General features: G+C 40.4%; 1 protein-coding gene across 3 annotated transcripts in view; it reads right to left on the reverse strand.

The window, feature by feature from the left end:
- The window catches only part of igf2bp1 (insulin-like growth factor 2 mRNA binding protein 1), a 46999-nt gene extending 32171 nt beyond the window's left edge, over positions 1-14828 (reverse strand). For all 3 annotated transcript variants that reach the window (XM_062532764.1, XM_062532762.1, XM_062532761.1), the window contains exons 1-2: positions 14247-14828; positions 12870-12930 (exon numbers count right to left, since the gene is read on the reverse strand). In XM_062532764.1, the coding sequence (XP_062388748.1) occupies positions 12870-12930; positions 14247-14421 (236 nt within the window). In that variant the 5' untranslated portion in view covers positions 14422-14828. The remainder of the gene's footprint in view (positions 1-12869; positions 12931-14246) is intronic.
- Between the last annotated feature and the right edge of the window lie 6346 nt (positions 14829-21174).

Genomic DNA, 21174 nt, shown 5'->3' on the forward strand with positions numbered 1-21174 from the left:
TTCGTCGACATACAAATCAACCAACAATGACGCTTTCCATGCAAGCACTTTTTAATAGGGTAGCTTCGTGATTATCATAATGAAAAGCATTGAAATGGCAAAAATATAAACGAACATAGAAAACGCACAAAATTAAACGCATCGACTAACGTGACCTCAATGTGGGAAAGAGGGACAACACAGCCCAGAGTGACAGACATGAATAGGAAACCATTAAGACAGAAAGAATGGACTTCACACGTTGCTGTGCTTGAGCAAACATTTTATCAGTAGAAAAATGTACTGCAGAATCAGTGCAATAAGATAGCAACCCAGTTGCTCTTATGTCTGCTTGTATATGGCAGAAATGCCTCTGAAAACCTGTTCATGATTGCAATTTCTCCAGCGTTTTCATTTACAGGTAACTGAAAATATGCCTTGCCCTTCATCCACAAATTTAACAATTACCTTGACTGAGCAGTTTCACTACACTTATTTGCTGTTGTGAAAGGCTGGTTATGATGTGATCCATAGTTTTAATATCTGATACTGAAAAAGCAGAGGATACAAATATTTCTAAACTAAAAAGTGCATTCTTCAAACAAAGCTACAATAATGATTTAAATATGTATAATACAAAACATGTCCAAAGTCCACAAACAGATTTTAGTAAACTGTGCTATGTACCACTGGCATGCTAAACAGTATGTGATTAAACAGAATCATCTGATCACGAAACGAAGAACACATTGAATGTTTTAAGTGTATATTAGATATCTTTTTAAAAAATCAGGTTTAAAACTGTCAATATGGTTAACTTTGTACACCATTACAAATAAAACAAGCCCTTCAAATCTTTAGCAAATCGTTTTCAATCTATCATAAAATTTGGATTTACACTTTTTAAATAAACATTCTTTTTAAACTATTTGCCGTTTTTAAAAAGAAAATCCTCCAAATATGTTGGCACAAAATACATTCAGTGACTCCTCAAAATCTTTCATCTACAAGAACCCACTCAAAGATCATCAAAACAAAAGGTTCTTCGAAATAAAACACCTACACACATTCTGCCTTTCCACGAGGACAACAAAATGAGTTAAATCTGAAGGACACTCAGGAGAGCATCTGTAAAGGAGCAACTAGCATCTTCCAGTCTCTCACAAGGAGGTGTATTCAAGCTCTTCAAGTTGTCCACATTGAAAAAAAAAAAAAAAAACACGAGGGGGGCTTCTTCCTACCATGGGTGTGACGTAAGTGGCTGACTTTGTTTAGAAGCAGCCAACCCAGAGAGCCCATACAATGCCCCCAAATGTGGACATGGGCACAAGAACACACCAAAGCTCCCCTGCACCAGCTAAGCTCCGTGCTTGCCCCTTTTCCTTAAAACAGGTGAAACGTATTTCCTACAACACTTCTATCAGAAATCTTTGCATTCACCTCTTTGCCTGACTCTTCTGTGACTTGCGTTCATTACGAATCATTCTATTCCTTACAACAATAAAACAAAATCATCATGCACATTGAAGTCTGCTGGAATTCAAACTCAGGGGCTCGATGTTTCCTTTATCAGCTTTTTTTGTGTTATTGATCTCTCTTCTAAGAAGCTTTGTGCACACCTGTTTTCAAATTCATAAAATGCAAACTATGAAAACTCCAATATGATCCTGGTAGCAGAGATCACCATAGTAGAAGAGACTATATCGGGGCATCGGACTATAGATTTAGTCAAGAGAGTACAAAAGATATGTAGAAAGCATGTGTTGGATCTGTTTTTCACCTGGTGAACACATGGTTGTTGTTTTAGAAAAAAAAACATCAGTCCATGGATCGAAAAAAAAATAATATTCTACATTTGTCAAGCTTTCCACTTGACATGGCAAACTAAATGTAGTATTGAATTGTGTGAACAAACACGGAATAAATACATTGTTACTTGTGGTTCTGGTAAAAAGCACTCACCAATTCTACATTTCAAACCACACTAATCATTTTGTTACAGAACTCGTAAAGATAAGATGAGCTAAAAGTGGAACACAATGGCCAAAATGCCAAACATCAGAGTGCTCAATTGAAGTGACTGCCAAGTTAATGTTTGAAAATCCTGGCATACAATTAGCTCATTTTGCTTGGCAATTGTCAATTGTCCATTCAGTAAATTACCAAATCCACAAGATATGACCAGCACGTTCACATGCACATGTGACCCCTGGGCTCTGGGTCCACCATGCTGTGTGATGGTGAGGTGAGCTGCTCGCATGGAGAAGGCATGACCACATGTGGGTTTGTGTGTGTGCACGCGAGAGGGAGAGAGGGAGCAAGAAAGCAAAAGAGAGAGGGCTAGAGTGTGTGTGTGTGTGAGTGTGAGAGTGAGTGTGTGTGTGTGAGAGAGAGAGAGAGCAAGAAAGCATGAGAGAGAGGGTGAGAGAGAGTGTGTGTGTGTGTGTGTGTGTGTGTGTGTGTGTGTGTGTATATGTGTGTGTGTGTGTGTGTGTGTGTGTGTGTGTGTGTGTGTGTGTGTGTGTGTGTGTGTGTGTGTGTGTGTGAAAGAGAGGGTTGGGCCCCTCCTACTCGTATACTCCTTCGCTTCGTCTCAGAATGTATGTATGTATGTATGCATGCATGTATGAATGACTGTATATATGAACCTGAGTATAGTGTGCTGTGTGTGTGTGTGTGTAGAGCCTACACGTGTGCATGTGTCTGCTTGTGTGTCAGTTTGAAAGATAAAGAAAGAGTCACAGAGACAGACTGACAGAGGGAGAGAGCGCGCAAGAGAGAGACGGAGAGAGGGTGTTCCCATACCAGCACATGCCTGTTTGGCAAGACATGTGACCTAGAGACTCCATTTTAACTGATTTGGAGTTTGAGAAAGAGACCGGAGCATATCCAAGAGGTAAACTGTATGGTGAAATGGCACAAGCATGATGGCAATCCCGTGTAGTAAAATTGATACACTGTCTCCATCTGTTCAACCCTATGTACAGTTTCTCTACTTAAGATAACAACAAGACAATAACCCATCTCAAATAACACAAATAACATCTCCCATCAGTAGGAAGGCTGAGAGCCTAAAACCCCACTACGCATTACTTGGGATTATGTTTACCTTAACATGGCACCAACTGTTTTTTTATGAACGCAAACAATAGAGTTAAGGACAATCACTCCACTGAATATATGATTGAAATGACAAATGTATGCATTTGTATCCCTTGAGAGCATTTTTTTTAACCTGTTATGTTCAACAGGGGGGAAACCACAGTTATTTGGTGCATGCATTGTCACAGTAAGGACAAATGAAATTGAAGCCAGCATTTGACCTCTGATGATTGGGTTGGGTTAGAGAAGAGGGCTTGGTTATGTTATTGATGAAAGCCTTTAGAATTCCCTTAATAGAGAATCAGTTCAGATAGTTATATGGTACATGTTTACTCCATATTTTTTTTACTCATCTGCCTGTCAACTTTAACATATTAACTCAACTCTAAGCTTTTGGTTTCTCCATAGTTTGACCAGTTTATTTGTTTTGTTGCAGGTTTGTGTCTTGTAAATGACACAGTGCTATACTGCAAGTTAAATAAATAACATTTAACATGCAGCCTAAAAGACAACTTCATAGTGAACATCAGAACTCTCCATAGCCTCTTGTGTTACTAGTGGGACTAGACAGTCTTTGTGTGTTTTCACATGATGGTCCATTTTAACCCATTGCACAGTAATGTACACTACTTTTACACCCTTGTCCAATCAGTACAGCTCAAAGTTTTGCATAATTTCTCCCTCCATTGACTTTGTTATTGCGTGACAAAATGTTTGCAACTAGCATGATTTTCTGCTGCATAAATAGCTACCCCAACACCTTTATTCTATTTTGCCTCAATTTATTCCACCATACAGGCCATTTGATATTGCTTAAATACAGTAACAGATTCCGTTATAAATTACCAACACTTATAATTTATTTCGGTGTTTACGTTTGCATTTTCTTATTTTATTATGTTCTGCCATCAACAACAAAATCAATAGAACTTTTTATATACATCAATTATAGTCATCAACAAATGTTCCAAGTGTTCAAATCTGAACGTCAGCAGAAAATGGTGACTAAGACCATTCAAATGTTCAAACAGATTAAAATATTAGTTAATTTAAAAATCCAAAATTTCATCATAATATGCAACAGGGGGCCAACAGCAGTAAAATACTCTAAACGTTTCAAGTGATCAATCCAACACATGCAGGAACGCAGTAGATTAGTACACTGATCTACACTATTCACAAGAGAAAGAGGTTTAAGCATATGCATGTGTAAGACAAATAGAATGACTCCTCACGTGCTTGCACACATGAAAAAGGAAGTGAAAGTTTATGCCTGTTGTAGAGGATGACCGCGAAAAACAATGGAATCTTAACTTGGACAAGATTTGTTTTAAAGGACCAAGTCATTCATGAGATTAGTTACCACTAGATCATTAGTCTATTAGTCACCACTAAGTCATATATTGGTGACAGTTTTGAAAAGCAATGACTGTTCTCAAAAGCATAAACAAAATACCCTTTCAGTCTACACACCACCACCGATATAACAGTCATATACATGAAAGAATCAATTTAAAGTATGAACAGACATTTGGTATTTGTTGTTCCTTACTCCTAATACACATTCCACATGAACCCAGCAGATCTGTTTGGCCTATGCTTGAAAAGCAACACGTATCCACGCAGATTCTTCATGGACATGCCAAAAGTGTGCCATAGGTCAAAAAAAAAGTTTGTCACCAACCTATTTTTTTTTTTTATACATCTATTTTTTAAATGAATGCACAAAACCCATGTGCAGCAGAACTGAAACCATATGGACAATCAGCATACTTCACATAGAGCTACATGCTCTGGTTACATTTTTTGGATAGTTAATTAGTGGTACTGTTTAACAACAGTAAAACAGATCTTCACTCTTCCAATGCAACCTGTGTGCTTATTTAACCTCTTGTCCCTTCCCCACTCCACAGCCTCATTGGACAGCACCAGACATGTGGTCGTTTCTACTGCCAATTCCTCTCATTTGAAAAACGTATACAAAAATGTAAAGAATTTAGGTTTAAGAGGCACCACCCCCCTACAAGTTCTTCCCCATACCTCCCTGATCCTCTCCCTCTCTCCCTCCCTCCCTCTTTTTCTCTCTCTTCCCCTCCTCCCATGCTCTTGTTCCTTTGGTAGTGTTTACTATGGCCTTTGGCTGGGGCCAAGCCTACCATGGGGGCCAGTTCAGGAGGCACACAATGAAAGGGTTAGAGGTGAGAGGGCCTCAGTCTCACGGAGCAACAAAAACAGCTGGGTCGGGAGGTGTAAGGGGGGTGCTTGAAGTGTTCTCTTATAGTGCCTTAGGGTTGAGTTAAAAAACACAGTTACATAAAGATATCACTACCTCAAACACATGGCCTTCTATTTAAGACTTAATAGTGCATTATAAGAAACAGTCTTCTACTATTTAGAAACCACAGGTATCAAGATTTCTTTCCACAAAATCTGAAATTAACAATGTATACACATTGCATAATCTGTTAAATGTCAATAATTAAACTTTGCTACAAATTGCTACAATTGCTACGAATTGGTCATTTGCAGCAATGACCAATGTTCATTAATAAACTGTTGCTTTGCTACACTATATGCAAAGCAGGCATGTTTCATCATACAACTCATTTGTTCACATTAATTAAATAACAAATGTAATCTCAGAGATGAATCAAGTCACTGCAGGAGGAAGGGGAAAGGAAACATTGTCCTCTTTTCTTCACGAACTGGCTTCATTAATATGGCGCCAAACTGCTTCTAGAACCATCTTCAGCAGCAGGGTGCTATACGCCAATCTGATGTAATGCCGCCCGCCTGTGTTCTTTGGAGGTGCCTCACCCTCGTCGTCCTCCTCGCAACACCAACCTCTGCCTAAAAACACCACCACCACCACCACCACCATAGGAGGCTTCAATCGCGCCCCTTCGTCCTCAACCAAACGCTTGCAATCATTCCTTGCACACATTCCACAAGCACCGCCTCATCCCTATGCTACAATGGCGTATGGGCTATAGCATGAGTTGGTGTGCTCACATTTGAGTGAGTGGGGGATGGGAATTGGGCAGGCTAAAGGGGTGTGTATATGTGTGTGTGTGTGTGTATGTGTGTGTGTGTGTATATATGTAGGGGGGTTGGGAGTTGGTCTACTGCTTCCATGTCACTGCCAGGTTGGGGCAATTTGACCTTTCCACGTAATGGGAAGCATAGCACTATGTGTCTACGTGGACTCAACACCAAGCGGTCAACAAGGGAGCGCCTCCATTCAAGACCGAATGCCTTATAACCCTCTACACACAAATACGCACACACACACACACCCCTTCCCACCCATCAACGCGACCCTTTTGCAGCCCCTCTCACACACACACTCTCACACACACATTTTGCCAGCACTTCCCTTTTTAATGGCTTCCTTCATGTCAAAGCCTTCAAATTTCTTATCAAAATTACCAAAGTGCTCCAAACCACTCTCTGCCTTAATGATGACCGTGGCGGCGCGTGTGTGTGTGTGTTTGTGTCTCTGACTATGACCAATGCGAGAGCATGAGTGAGCAAAGTGTGTTGACTTGGATGGGGTGGGGGGTTGGGAAACGGTGACGAGGGCTAGTCACTGCAAACCGAACGGCGAGTGGGAGAGAGCAGAAAGGGGGGGTAAAATTGAGGTAGAGAGACTCAGCCCCTTTAAAACAGGACAGATGGTTCTAAGTGGGGGGAGGGGTGCATGTTGGTGAAGCACTAGTCTATAGAGGGGGGAGTGGTCTTGAAGAGAAGGCATACATTTCTCACCCCAATCCCCCCTCCCTTCCCCTCAACTATCCCCACCCATCCACAGATCCGGCCACACATGCACAGAAACCCCCAAGTCCTTCTATCCCAAAGCGCTCTCTCTCCCTCTATCTCCCTTTATCTTAGCCCCCCCCCTTTCAGAAATATCCTGATCTGGTTATAGTGCTATGATGGCGGAAAGAAAGGCAAGTCCATGAGGAAGTAGAGCCATCCAGCAGCCTCCTACATCTCCGCCCCCCTCTCCCCAACCTCAATACCCCCCCTCCATCTCTCTCGACCCCCCACCCCTCACTCGCTCTCTCTCTCTCTCACACACAGACACACACTCACTCACACACACACTAACCCTATGCAGCCAAGCCCCAAAGAGAGCAAAGCTGATCATATGACTCCAACGGAAGAGGAAAAAAGAGAGTGACTGCAAGACAAAGACAAGGCGAGAGAGGCAGGCGGAGTGAGAATGGAAAAAGGAAAGGGGGAAAAAAATGAAATAATCAGAAGAATGCATACGTACACAGCCATCTCTTTCTTTAAGTGGAGAGGTACAGTTGCATGTGCATGTGTGCTGTAATCACGAGAAGGACGAGCCTCCCTCCTCTCTCTCTCCTTCTCTCTCTCTCTCCCTCCCTCCCGCTCTCACTCTCTCTCTCTGCATCCCTCTCTCTCTCTCTTTATCCCTCTCTCTCTCCCCCACATTGTGTTTGCAAGCGCATGCGACCGCCTCTTGCCATGTCGTCAACAGCTTCTCGCGGAACGACTCACAGGTGCTCCCCCTTCCTGATTGGTCGCACCCCCTTGAGCTTGCCGGCCCTTCCCCCCACCCCACCCCCTGCCTGCCTTCCGTAGTACTACGGCGGAGAGGAGAATACAGAGAGGGAGGGAGGAAGTGAACGAGAGAGAGAGCGAGCGAGCGAGAGAGAGAGAGAGAGAGAAGGGACAGAAATAGGGAGGGAGAAAGAAAGAGAAGTAATGAGCAAGAGCAGGGAACGTGCAGGGAAGGTGCTAAAGTCAATGTGACCACTGCATGCTACCTCAACTAAATGCCAATGATTCTGAGATCCAGAAGCATCAAAGCTTGCATTTGATAAACCTCTGCATAAGAAATAACTCTTCTCTCAGTCTTTGACACGCCTTTAAATGTTTAGTCATTTTGAACATTAAACACTTACGCTTTAGTGGAATGGACTTCAAAGTCACTGAATAAGCTTTGAAATCATACATCTTAACAATGCCTATAATAACTTATGTGTATAAGCAATATCTATGTATACTGTAAACATGCACACAAAGCCTTTATGCTCTAGCTTTTAATGAAACCAATTGAATACATTTCTCTCTGACTTAACCTTACTGAAGGCACATGTGAATGTTCTTTGCCACATTTATCAATGATTTTATTTTCATGCCTAAATCACAGCTCACCATGTAAATGCTGCCAAGTCATTTGAATACCCTGCAATGCTATCTGCATCTTTAAGGACAGCAAATAGTGGGTGGTTAGGGGATAAATGCTTGCAATTACTGAAGAGTTTTACAAAACAAACAATTACAGTAATGAATGTAATCAGGTTTGGGGGCACATTCCTTTTTTCACCAAATGCCCAGTACAGCCATCTAAGACATACAAATCCATTTGACAGACCAATACAACCAAACAGTTGGAATATCAACTTCATCTCATTCTTACGTGGGAGGTTGGTAGGCTACGACATAACAGTGGGTATAGCTGATGGGTAATTGTGTTACACTATCTGGTACCCTTTTTTTTTTTTAATAATAATAATAATAATAATAATAATAACAAATAAGGTGGAAAACATCCCTTTGTTGAAACAACTGTTCTTACCAAATGAAAGACAAAAAGCAAAGCAGAGGAGTAAAGTTCTTGACTGCAATGTGCAAATGAGCTGCAAGTACAACATTCCTATAGCAAGAACAAGGTGAGCATTGCTCTCTCTCGCTCTCTCTCTCTCTCACACACACACACACACTAGGAAATTATGAATTAATGAATAACTTTTCTTCTACCAAAATAAAAAAAAAGGCTTTTCAAAAAAATATATAACCAAATGTTGATCTGTTAAGTGAGTGTACCCATCTGAAAACAGCAATCTCTTTTTTTTTTTTTGCCATTTTACAGGAATACACTTTTCTTCCATAGTACACGCTGGCGTTTCTCATACTGTTCACAGAGCATGGTTATGTAAGGTGAGCCAGGGAGAAATCGCACAGGGGTGAGCACAACAGAAGAGGACTTTGCTACTTAAGACCATTGGCTGCTGGTGAAAACTTTGGTTGGTGTGGTTGATTTTAGCCAAGAAAAAATACTGGATAGCACTGCATGCTGCACTACCGCTTTTTGACACACACACACACACACACACACACACACACACACACACACACACACACACACACACACGTATTGTTTGGACTGATAAATTGTTTGACCAATTTCAAATGTCAACATTGCCATCAATGGAGAGTAGTAGTCAGAAAATGGCAAAAGCACCACAACATTATATTAAAAACATTTTTCACGTACACGTTTTCAAGTACATGTTATTTCTGGATAGTGAAACAATTCTAAACTGTAAAAAAGTATAAACTTATTTTTGCCAGGTAAAGGAAATTACAAATCAGCTGTATTTTTTTACATGCATAATTTGTCATGCTGTCAATGAATTACAAATAAGCCATATGACTATCAATATGAAGGCATCACAAAGTAGATTATTGTCTATATATTGTACCTGTCAACAATGATTAGATGTGAGTAGGAAAGCACAACAAGTCTCCTTAAGTGCCCCCTTATTAATTATATTTCTGATAGGATATCAATAGGCCTACAGCCATACGTTCCAACTTTGGCAGCTTGCTCACATTCTCTATTGAGATTTAGTCTGTTTAGTTAGTTACCAGTTTCTCAGGACAACTTCTCATGAAAATGTTTGCTTTGAAAGTGGCAGCAAGGCTAAGCTTGACCTGAACCCTGTGAGCGCTAAAACAATCCATTAGGATTCAATCAGGATGATACTTAGCTAAACATGGGTGTTAGCAGCCAGTCCAACATGGCAACATCAACCTAATTATTTAATCATGCTCTATTACTAAAATCTGTGGTCATAGCCTAATAGTTTGTTTGTAGTACATAGATGAAGCTTGGACACATTTGAAATGGCCCATGCAAGGTAGATTTCTGGTGATTGGGCAACGGTCTGCTCTCAGACTGCAGTGATTGGGTGACAGAGACATGCAGTAATGTAATGTGAAACTTTTTTTGCCCCCCCCCCCCCCCCCCTTTTTTTTTTTAATGCAAGGAGGGGGCTCCGTCCATTCTCCACTTTGTACCAGCAACTACTGGAAAAATAGCACTAAGCTGTCCCGCACACCCTCACCCCCAACACATATGAACACACTCCAACATCCCCTTGCCTTAAAATAAGAATGATGGAAGTCTGTGTCACCAGGACATGGACAAACTGTATGGAGCCATACACACCCCCCATTTCATGTTTCTCAAAAAAACTTAACCCATAAGTTCCACGTCATCCAACGTAATATCCAACTGCTGTGCTTAACCGCTAGGCCTACGTTTTAACACATTGTAGTAACTGATGATCAGCATACAGAGAAAGATATCACAAGGGGAGTCCACATATTTCAGCCATATGTATGCATGGCCGCACATGCAGAGGCCTTTTTTAAAAAACTAAATGTTCATCAGACGCACGAGTGAGAAACCGAGGGAGAGAGCAAAATATATCTACAAATGACTAATCTACGCCATATTCTCTCTCTCTCTCACACACACACACACACACACACACACACACACACACACACACACACACACACACACAAACAGTAGGCTATAGCCTAACGTAGCCAACAGAAAGTACGAGAGATTTCTTTTTCAAAAGTTATTTTAAATATATTAACTCGGTGTGTTGTAATGGAAATGCATGGCGCACAGATAGCTTATTTGAAATACGCATGGTGATTAAAATATGCGTAATCCACCATTTATTTCAAACTAACATGTAACGGACGATGAGCCATTTCCAGTATTTTATATTTTCTATAATCTGTCTAATTTGCTAACTACGTTTCATAATAACATTCTATGTCGGTTCAACAGCTTCAACCAATGAGCATTTCTCGAGATAGTGTGCATCTACCACGTTGTCTTCAGTCAATGGAGTGCCCCACTGCTCTACAACCATGTAGGTTACAGTGTGGGCCTACGCCATTTTCCAATCCAGTGACGTTAGTCGACTTCTTGCAATGGGAGCGACCACGTGTCTATTGAAGCTCAAACAAATGTAGCTTCTATCAAAAGGTTACATTGTAAGGTGCAAAGCTTTAATACGTGACCCTGATTTCTCAGTGACGCCATGACTTAAATGCACGGAACTGTTTATTTAAATGCACATTTCCTGACGTAGAATTACAATTGCATTTTTAAATAAAACCATACACAACCAAATGACTCTTTTTCTTGTCATCAGTTCTCAAGTCAGCAATAGTCTCTGCGATACGATGAATCACCCTTGCATGTGCCATACAATCACAGGTAAACTATACATTTAAACTGCGTCCTAGTTGCGCTAATCCACTACCTTTCACGCCAGCCTGAAAGTAAATCATATATGGCCGGTCGTGGTGCTATATATATTTTTAAAAAACGTATTAACTGGATATGTTGTATTGCTTAATTTTAAAATACTTTTTTTTTCTCGAAAGTGCATGTCTACCCACAACGTTACAATATAGGCCTACTTGAATTCCATATTACGCTACAGCCTACTCCATTTATATTTTCATTGCATTCAAATAGCTTAAATATAATAAGAGTTTATTTGTGTTGTAGCACATTAGGGCACTCGAGATGATGGGAGTATTTTTCCCAACATAGGCTGACATAGCAGACATTAGAGAACTAAGTGTAGTGGAGAGGGCGCGGGGCCACCATTTTTAATCTAGTTAACAATTTGAATATTCACAACGAAGCGCTTTAACATTTAACGACTCTCGAAAGATTACATTTTGTATTATTATTTAATTTTAACCAGGTTGCAGGAGGTTCGTATGTTCAACAAATCAATATAGTTATTTAATTAATAAAGGTCCGCGCTCTAACGTCTTCATGCCAGTGGTAGGCCTAGTTCGTGGAAATGTAAGTATTCGTGCAAGCTTTAAATCACAACCTTCCCATCAGGCTACGTGTTTCTTTGTGTTGATGTTGCACTATAAACAACAGAACAAACGCATGCAACAGATGTATTCTTAAATTCTGGGCTGACATGAATTCTATGGACAAAGGCCTGACAGGCCTACCAAGTCGACAGTGGGGAGAAGGAAAAAAAAACTTGCCAGCGTGTGAAAAAAAAAAAAAAATCAAAGCCATTTTAGTCGTACAATAAGACGACTTCACAACAAGTTGGCTTAATCAACCCGTCCCCGGCATACAACCATGCATAGGCTAAGCTATACAGTTAGCGTTTTTAAGTTATAGTACGATACGTTTACAAAGTTACATATTAACCAGCACACAGGCCTACATGGTGGCAAGGCCTAGAGAGGAGTGAGCATGTGCGAATAGAATGATGACGTTGCAACCAATATTCAGAAAACTGGCTTATTGTGGATCATGAAGATCTACATAGAATGAGACAACACTACAAACTACAAACACACCATACACCTTGAGAGAGACGTCTAAGAATATACATATCTAATACTATGTGTATGACCATCTACGTAGATGAATAACCAGAGCTACATCATTGTCTGTTCAACGTATGAGGACTACCCCTCTACGACACAGGCAACATGGCGATAGAGAGGTTTCAAATTGTGTACATCCACACATGCAACAATCTACGTGTCATGATCACGTCAAGAAACAGCAAGCTCTTTACAATTCAAGCCCCAACATACAACCTGGTACTTCCATGTATATGCTAAAGCGAAGCAGCAACCCAACTGTAAGACTTATTTAGAAAAACAGAGCTAAATACCTTTGCTTCTTGGGGACAGAATGCTCGACCTCAATGCGTTTGCCGTGGAGTTCCACTTTACCTGAAGAAAAACAAATGTATTTCACATAAATTAGGCCACCATCGCCATTAATTTGACTTGATCCTCCAAACCCCATTGACTGATATGCAGCGAAAACTAGCGTGTACACATCCCTCTCAAATCTAGTTTAGGGCGTTATATCAAATACATTGTTTAGTTGCAATTATTGTAACAATTTGTGTCATATGGCCTCAGACAATGTAGGCTACTTTGAGGCAAGCAGGAGGCAAAAGGGTGAAAAGTTGCACACGTAGGCCTACAGTTTAGTGTAGTTAGTCAACAATTGCCATGCATTTACTCTTATCAACTTCCAGCTACTTACACGACACATAACTTGGGCATACATTGACATAACTAGTCGTCCTCGCACACTTGCACCATGCCCCATATTTTCAAAAACAGATCATTTTCAATTACAATTGCATGAGAGCACGTTGCCATTTTTGAGACATGGTTTAACATTTAGTAGGAACAGAGGCTAAACCATTTACGTGCCTGAAACTTGTTGTAATGATCTATTTAAGGCGTAACACACAAAAGCATGGCGACCTTCGCGCTATAGAGCACATCACATGCTACATATGTTGAAAATCGCCAAGATACATTTTAGCCAGGAGGGCCTAAATGTGACCCGTGTACAAAAAGTGTATTATTCCATCACACAAATGGCGTGTGATCGTCTTTTTAAGCCGGGTAACTATTGGTTGTAATGTCTGTTCGTTAAATACACATGAATAACGTTAGTATTTTATCTTGGCTACAGTGTCCTATTAACCAAAAGGGGGAGGGGTGCGATGTGATTCTATAGCTGGAACGAGCATACAGAATGTTGAACCACGCAAAGCTTCCAAGTGGGCTCAGCGTTTGAACTACAATGAAACCGTGTTCACAAGAGGCCAAAATGTAGTCTGTGCATTTGAGCACCAATGCCATTTTCCTCCCAACGTGATCCAATGTAGAATGTTTGACTGAAAATACATTTACAGCAGATTATGGTACTAGAAAGTCGGTGCTATAGCCTGCATCGTTGCATATCCTCTCTCGTCGAGTTCCTTCTTTCAAAAGTTGGATCTTTTGAGGAAGCACATTAGTCTACATCAGTTACCACGTTTCAATTAAATAAAATTATCGATATGGCTTTATTACTCCCCCAGTCTTCCAAAAGTAGTATTTGCATTCGGGACATGGGATGTCAAGGGAGTGGGCATTGAGAGTCCTCTAGCTATATATTTCACACAGTCGGCAGTGTCACAAGTGAATATTTTTTATAAAAAGGTAAAGGTTGACTAAATGCTCCACAGATCCAATTAACTTACCAGAAAATGTTTCAATGGCTTTCATAGCCCATTGGTCGTCCGGACAATCAACAAACGCATAGCCAGTTTTCATGAGAAACTGTCCAGAGTATGGAATCTTGTAGTCATCAAAGGTTTTGACCAAGTCCTCTGCAGTCACGTTTTCATTCAGATTTCCAATATAAAGCTTGTTCATGATGACAATATGAGGCTCTCCAGTGAAATTAAGAAATCAAAACAAACAAACAAAAAAACTTGATCGAAACGCTCTAAATGATATCACAAGAAATGATAGGCTATAAGGCGGCTGCACTATAAAAAGCACTTGTAGACGGTAATGAGCTGTAAGTACAAACGTAATTTTAGAATTCAAAACAATATCCAAAAGCAAAAAATGAGAAAAGTTCGGCTAATAGTGGACTAATGCTGTAGTCTGATAAAGTCCAGTGGAGAGGTGGAGAAACCTTGACTGTAGCCAACCCAGGCGAATTTCTCGCAGTGTAGAAATGGTATCAATTTGAATGAATCTGATGGTGGTTATGGTGGAATAGTGGTAGAAGTATGGCGGGATCGGGAGAAATTCTTTCCTCTCTGCCCCTCAACCTCGAGCTGTACCCTGCACTGTCACAGATCCTTCTGACTAGGAATGGCACCGCCTCTAAACCGACTCGAATTTACTAATTTTTTGTTTGCAAAGAGGAAACCACGTGGTCTCAGAGTAGCTCGAAAGGGCCGCCCCTCCTCTCTCTCTCTCCCTCTGAGCAGTCCAGCGGATGGGTGTGCTGGAGAAATGAAGCTTTCTATGTGCAATGCGTTTCCCCGTTCTCTGTGGATGAGCATTAAGCATACACACGTAGGCCTAGTTCACTGTTGATCGAATATATGTGTGTCTTCAGTCTGTCGTCAAGCGTAACATGAAGGACAAAACCGTCGGAGAGTAGCCTAGGTTATTTATATGAGGAGGCGAGCCGATTGGAAATACTTTGTGTCATGGAAAAATGAGGGCAGTAATAGAATTCTGTATGACATTCGTAGTATTGCATTAGTAAGCTATAAAAGCTACTACACTCAAGGACAACTTAACTGTGTTTTCAACCGTCTTTAAATTCCTTGGACCACTAGGCTACAGCTGGCCCAATAAACAACACAACTTCGCTTTACAGTCTTACGAGGCCATCAATGACGGGACGATGCTATATGGTGTTTGATTTGCCACAAGCCAATTAAACAGATGCACATTAAATTCCCAAATGTAACATGTCACTAGAAATACTACTAGTAAGGTAACAACCAATTCAAATAGACTTGATTACTTTTGCAATAAGCCTACAGTCGCACGCTGTTAGTTCACGTAGGCCCTCAGGTTAAAATAAATAAATAAATAAAGGCCGTCCATAGGTTAATTTTGCGCTGAGCTATAACCTGGGCCAGTTACGGTTCAGCGTCAGCATGGCTAGTTTGCCGTCCGTCACAGGGGGTGGAGTAGGCAAGGTCAGGGAAAATGTAAAAGGACAATTTCCACAGATTAAGTGCACACCTTCCACTACATCGGATTTGGGCAACTCCCCCCAGCCTCCATGGCGGTGCTGTGGCGCTTTGTATCATGAGCGGATCTCAAAATGGAGGATTTTGAAAACAGTAGGCCTCAAAGCGTGCCACAGCCATTCGCATTGCATGGGTGTTTTCGATCAGAGGAGTCCACAAGAGGAGTGGTTAAGCCTCTACCACGATTAGCTTAATGCATTTGGTATAATGTGTTAGGCTACTGTTGCCAACAGTGTTGCGTTTAATCAGATACAATATTGCAGCTGAACATCCTGACTAGCCTACGTCAACAAATGTGGCGACAATGAAACTACAATAAGCCGGAATTTAGACTACTGCACCAGCCTTTTTCGCCTATGTATGCAGGCACAGTGTGCGTATCTGTTTGAAATGTGTTGACGTGGCGGCCACATCAGCCTGCCATTGTTTTAAAGAAAATGGCTGGCCGTAATAGGCGAAATGACGGAATCAGTCTGATCCGCCAGCCACTTATCAATTATTCGTAACACAAGATAGTATTTGGTTAATATCTTACCTGTATGTATCTCATGGAGTTATTTGTGATTGAATGGGATAATTTACATCTTCACATCAGGTTCAATAGGAAGGCAGTAGGCCTAATGCCTATCACGGTCCACACAGCATAGATAATTGTGTTCCCGAGTAATCAATTTACATTACGCATAAGCGGACATTGATTTTATCCTTTATTGAAATGACCACTGCTTTGAAACGGAATAATGCTGCCATACGCATCACAGTAGCCTAATGTTTAAGCAACGTGGTGTAATGTGGCTATATGGCGAAAAGAAAGGGTAAAGTATAATAGGTCCAACATGGCCTAGTCCATGACTATGGACCCATATACTGAGATTCATTTTCAAATGTTAATGCATACAGTGCAATTCTACACCATTTTAACTGAAATGGGTTTGCAAGAATAACAATCCTACAATCCCACAAGTGGTTTTAGATGAATGGACGAGGTTTTAATTATACCAGGTTGATATTATATATATTTTTTTATTTCAAACATGAGTTATTTTCTCACTTTGTCCAGTAAAACATTGCTTTCATATTAGCTTTTTGAGTATTACTGCATTACACTTACTGTGGATGGTGACAATCTTACAAATGAGGATAGGCTTACAGGATACACCTTTTACAATTAATGTAGCACATTCATTTAATTCACAATGTAGGCCTATGGTATTCCTGGATTTGTGGACTTATACCTAAACATAATACTTAGATACTAACAGAAGTAGCAGAAACAATCAACGAGACAATCTGATAACCTTTATCAGAAGATTTAGATTAGAGGACTAGCACTACTAGTGGTTAGGTATCTTCATGCATTCTGTTGGGAGCTTCATTCATGTTTTTTTTTTTTTTTTTTTTTTTTTAGACTGAAACCTTTTTTCAATGTTCATGATGACTGCCCTTTCCAGTGGCTATTGTCATGGCAGCCTTGTCATGGTGGATACTTGTTGACATGAAAGGATCTGAAAAGCCTCAGAATACACACCCAGTCAGATGGGATTGTAGCATACCCTGCACAGGGAGCATGGTTTAGGCTAAGGTGGGGGTTGGGAAGGCTGCTCTGTGGTTGGTTGATGCAGACCTCTTGCAATTCCAGGAGGGAGCTTTCTTTGGAGTAGACCTGTCTCTCGTGTGGCTCAGATCACCAACAGCCTGTAGCTCTTTGAACGTGACTGGTTTGGGGCTGTGTGATTGGGTTAAATCAAACTGATCCAGCGGCCTAAACATTATGCCTTTTTCATGAGATGGCATATGCCTAGTCAATTGCCAGTTGAATAGTCTGTATAGTGCGTTTCCTTTGGAAAAGGTTCATTGATGTAATGCTGGCCCAGTGGCTGTGTCTTGTCCCCGTGTCAGCTCAGAATGGATCGGGCCTTGACCTGGGGGAAAATCTACCCTTGGTCCACGGCAGATCCATTCATCAAGAACCTTAGCCAGGCCACCAGGAATTCTTAAACTGACCATCTAAATAGCTGCAAACAGTGTCTTGAACAAGAAATTCCTGTGCGCAATAAAAAAATCTGTCCTTCAGTTGTGCAAGGGTTAAATTATGCTGTGGACTGTCTGAAATGTTGGCTATAGTGACAAAAAGTGTGTTTTCTGATTTCACCATGAAGTGCAATGGACAACTGGTGTCATAACAGTATTACAACGCAATGTTTTTAAATAATCCAGCTGCCAAACGCTGTCTTAATAAAGCAGTATAAGGAGGATAGGTATGCTTGGTTGGTCTGTGTGACATGCATAATCTGTGGTTTGGATGAAGGTCTGAATGAAAAAGAACAAGACGAATATATGTAGCCTAAGCTTAAAATGGCAAGAGACCTACCAGGTCGAATATGCATCATCACCACTCATTTGGGTCTTTCAGATATACATGTGCTGCAAGGTCATGCCCTGTATCCTTCAAGGGAAATGCTCAATCGATTGCACATGTCATTTGCTTTGCCTCAGTCTCTTCACTATCCCAGCAAGATCCGAATAGTCACTGGAAACTTTGTAAACTGTTTTCAAAACCATGTATTTGTGAAAAACGTACAGGTGTTTTATTTTGGAACACGACTACATCAAATGCACACAAACACCTGTAGGAGGAGGCCCACGGCTCTATAGGTTTCAGTAGCTTTACCATGCGTTCACTTAAAGATGCTGGCTGTGCTCTAACGGAAGCCACAGAATGTCAGGGGAAAGGAAATGAATATGTATAAATGTAAAAAAAAAAACAACCAACAAGCGAGCAATGAGCCTGAAGCAGTGTGTGTTCATGTGCAATCTTCAGGCTATGAGATGGAAATCTTCTGATGAGTTGAGGCTGCATGGTTTGCCGTGGCAGATGCAGAAATAATAGAGAATGTGTGATTAGCACAAATGTGTGATGTGTTCTTCTGATGATGTCTACTGTTTCTGTTGTTGGTCGGTCATGATGGTGCCTCCATGTGCATTAGTCACACAAAGTCAGCATGTTGAGATGAGCACTCCCAGAGGCTCTGGCAACGGTTTCCTTCCTCACCTATGGTTGAACTCGAAAATGGTTGGTCAGCCCCCTTCTGCATTCCCATGGAAACTGAGAGTGATTGACAAGTCAGTGGTTTCCCACAATGCCTTGCATACTTTGTGAGCCCCTCTTTGCTGTCTTTGCAGAAATATTATATAATCTTCACAGCCTGAGGACCCTCCCCCAATCTTACCCTTTCTGCACTCACTTAATCCAGGTTTAGTTCCCCCATGGGATTGTGGTACATGAGAACAATAATTGACTGCTGATCGAAAGTCCTGTGTGTAGTAGAGGACTTTCTGTGACCAATTCTCTAATTGTCTGTCCCATGTATGTATTCTGTATTACAGCTAAAGTGAGATGAATTGCTGAAAAATAATAGTTTAAAAACAATCCCACTGTTGTTGTGGAGATTTAACTGATTGAGAAGAATGGCCCTAACAATACAGTCTGTGCGATTCTGGATGCTTACAGAACCAAACAATCGAACAGTTCAACAAATTAAAGATTTTGCACAAACCTTGAAACCAAAGTATGAAAATATGCACTCACATAATCCTGTTGTGACTGCTACTGATCTCAACTGAACAGTTGTTTCCACTGTCAAGTTGAAATGTAATATATCAGGCATACATATAATTGAGAGCATGGAGAAGCCATTATCTCTGTATCTAATATGATTTATTTCAGAGAGATCACCAGAATAACGTGGACCATGAATCAGCTACTATTTGGACATCAAAGACAAAGTTAAGTCTGAGGTCAATCATTTCATCCATGTGGCCCAATGTTGGGAAGTGAGAGTTTTTAGATATACCATTATTTGTAAACACAGAAAAGGGGAAAACAAATATTTGCATTAAGTGTTTGAGGCATGTGTTGTACTAAACCTTTACCATCCTTTTTTCAGCTTTACATGCATTTACTATCATTTCAAGTCCCTGTTAAACCTTAATGAAACAGCAGAAAAGAGTATCATAATGGGCTTTGTTTAATAATATGTCTAATTCAAATATCTATATATTTTATCTCTGCTCAGAGATACTATTCAGTTTAGCTACAAATTGTTAAAGTGCACTTACATACTTGCATGACTGAAAAAAAAACTGAAGAAAAACCAAACCTGGATACAAAGTCTAGGATAAGCCAATCAGTTAGAAAGAAAGAAACAAAGACCAGGAAAATCAGGCATACCTTCAGGCATATCATATCTCTTACATCGAAGTTATTAAAGACAATTTTTGTTTGTTTGGAAGTCTCTGGAGAGTATACATACAAACTGGAGGCAGGTAAATCCCATTAGCAAAACAAAGTTCGTGTCTGAAATTTAAGAGTATGCAACAAATCTCAGAATAATTCTGACGTGCATGTTCGTTCCCACAGCGTCCACCCACGCTCGAGTTGTTTGCGACTTCAAACAAAATGGAGAGAAAAAAGAGCACTTCCAATGAGCAATGTGCTACCCAACATATGGCGCGCGAACACTTCACTGCAAACAACTTGGAGTTTTAGTGCCGATAAAGAATTGCTTTAAATAAATGGACGCAGAGGTAAAAAAACGTTTTTTTTTTTTTTTATAACCCCCCTTCCCTCAAATCTCAATCTTAGTGACATTTAAATGTTCGCTGCAATGAAACCAGTCCAGATTTAAACGCAGCGTTAAAAGTATTGTTTCATTTATTTGAAAACAAACGATAACCGCTCCAAAAAGCAGCAGAATGTACCATTTTCTGTTTTCGCGCTTTTGATAAAGACCATTAGCGCCACTTTTTCTAAAATTTAACAGTACAAGCATGCTCTCTAAGCTCTGGACGCGTGTTTGTAATTGTTAGAAAGTTTTTTTTATTAGACTAACTACTTTTAGGTCTTCATACCTTGTAAACCACCATGTCACTGGAGGAAAACAATCAACCATTCACCGACAAATAATTGTTTAGAGGTTAAAATGTTACTGTATTTGACACTTATTCAACAAAGCTTCGTCTTGCACGTGTATGCTTCCACCCTGTGGACATTTGGAGATAGTGCATCTTAGTAGAACACCGCATCAGGAAACACATTCTGATTTCATTGAAAGGTAAAATTTCACACACAAACCTAACAAAACAATAGCAGTGACATTTGGAAAGCTAGGCCTTATTTGTCCACATATTTCTGAATAAGATAAATTCCGTTAATGTGAGGTCATAGGTATCCGGTATGAATTTCTTCAGTAATGAAATGAAAACATTTTCCTGACGTAATTTCTGGACAATAACAGGTTTGATCTGTGGTCTAAAGGTGTAATTCGTCGACTCCCCTTTAGATCTTCATGATGTATATACGTATATGTTATAGTAACGTTGCACATGTGCAATAAAATTGTTT

Source organism: Sardina pilchardus, chromosome 3 (assembly GCF_963854185.1).
Source record: "Sardina pilchardus chromosome 3, fSarPil1.1, whole genome shotgun sequence".
Taxonomy (NCBI): domain Eukaryota; kingdom Metazoa; phylum Chordata; class Actinopteri; order Clupeiformes; family Clupeidae; genus Sardina; species Sardina pilchardus.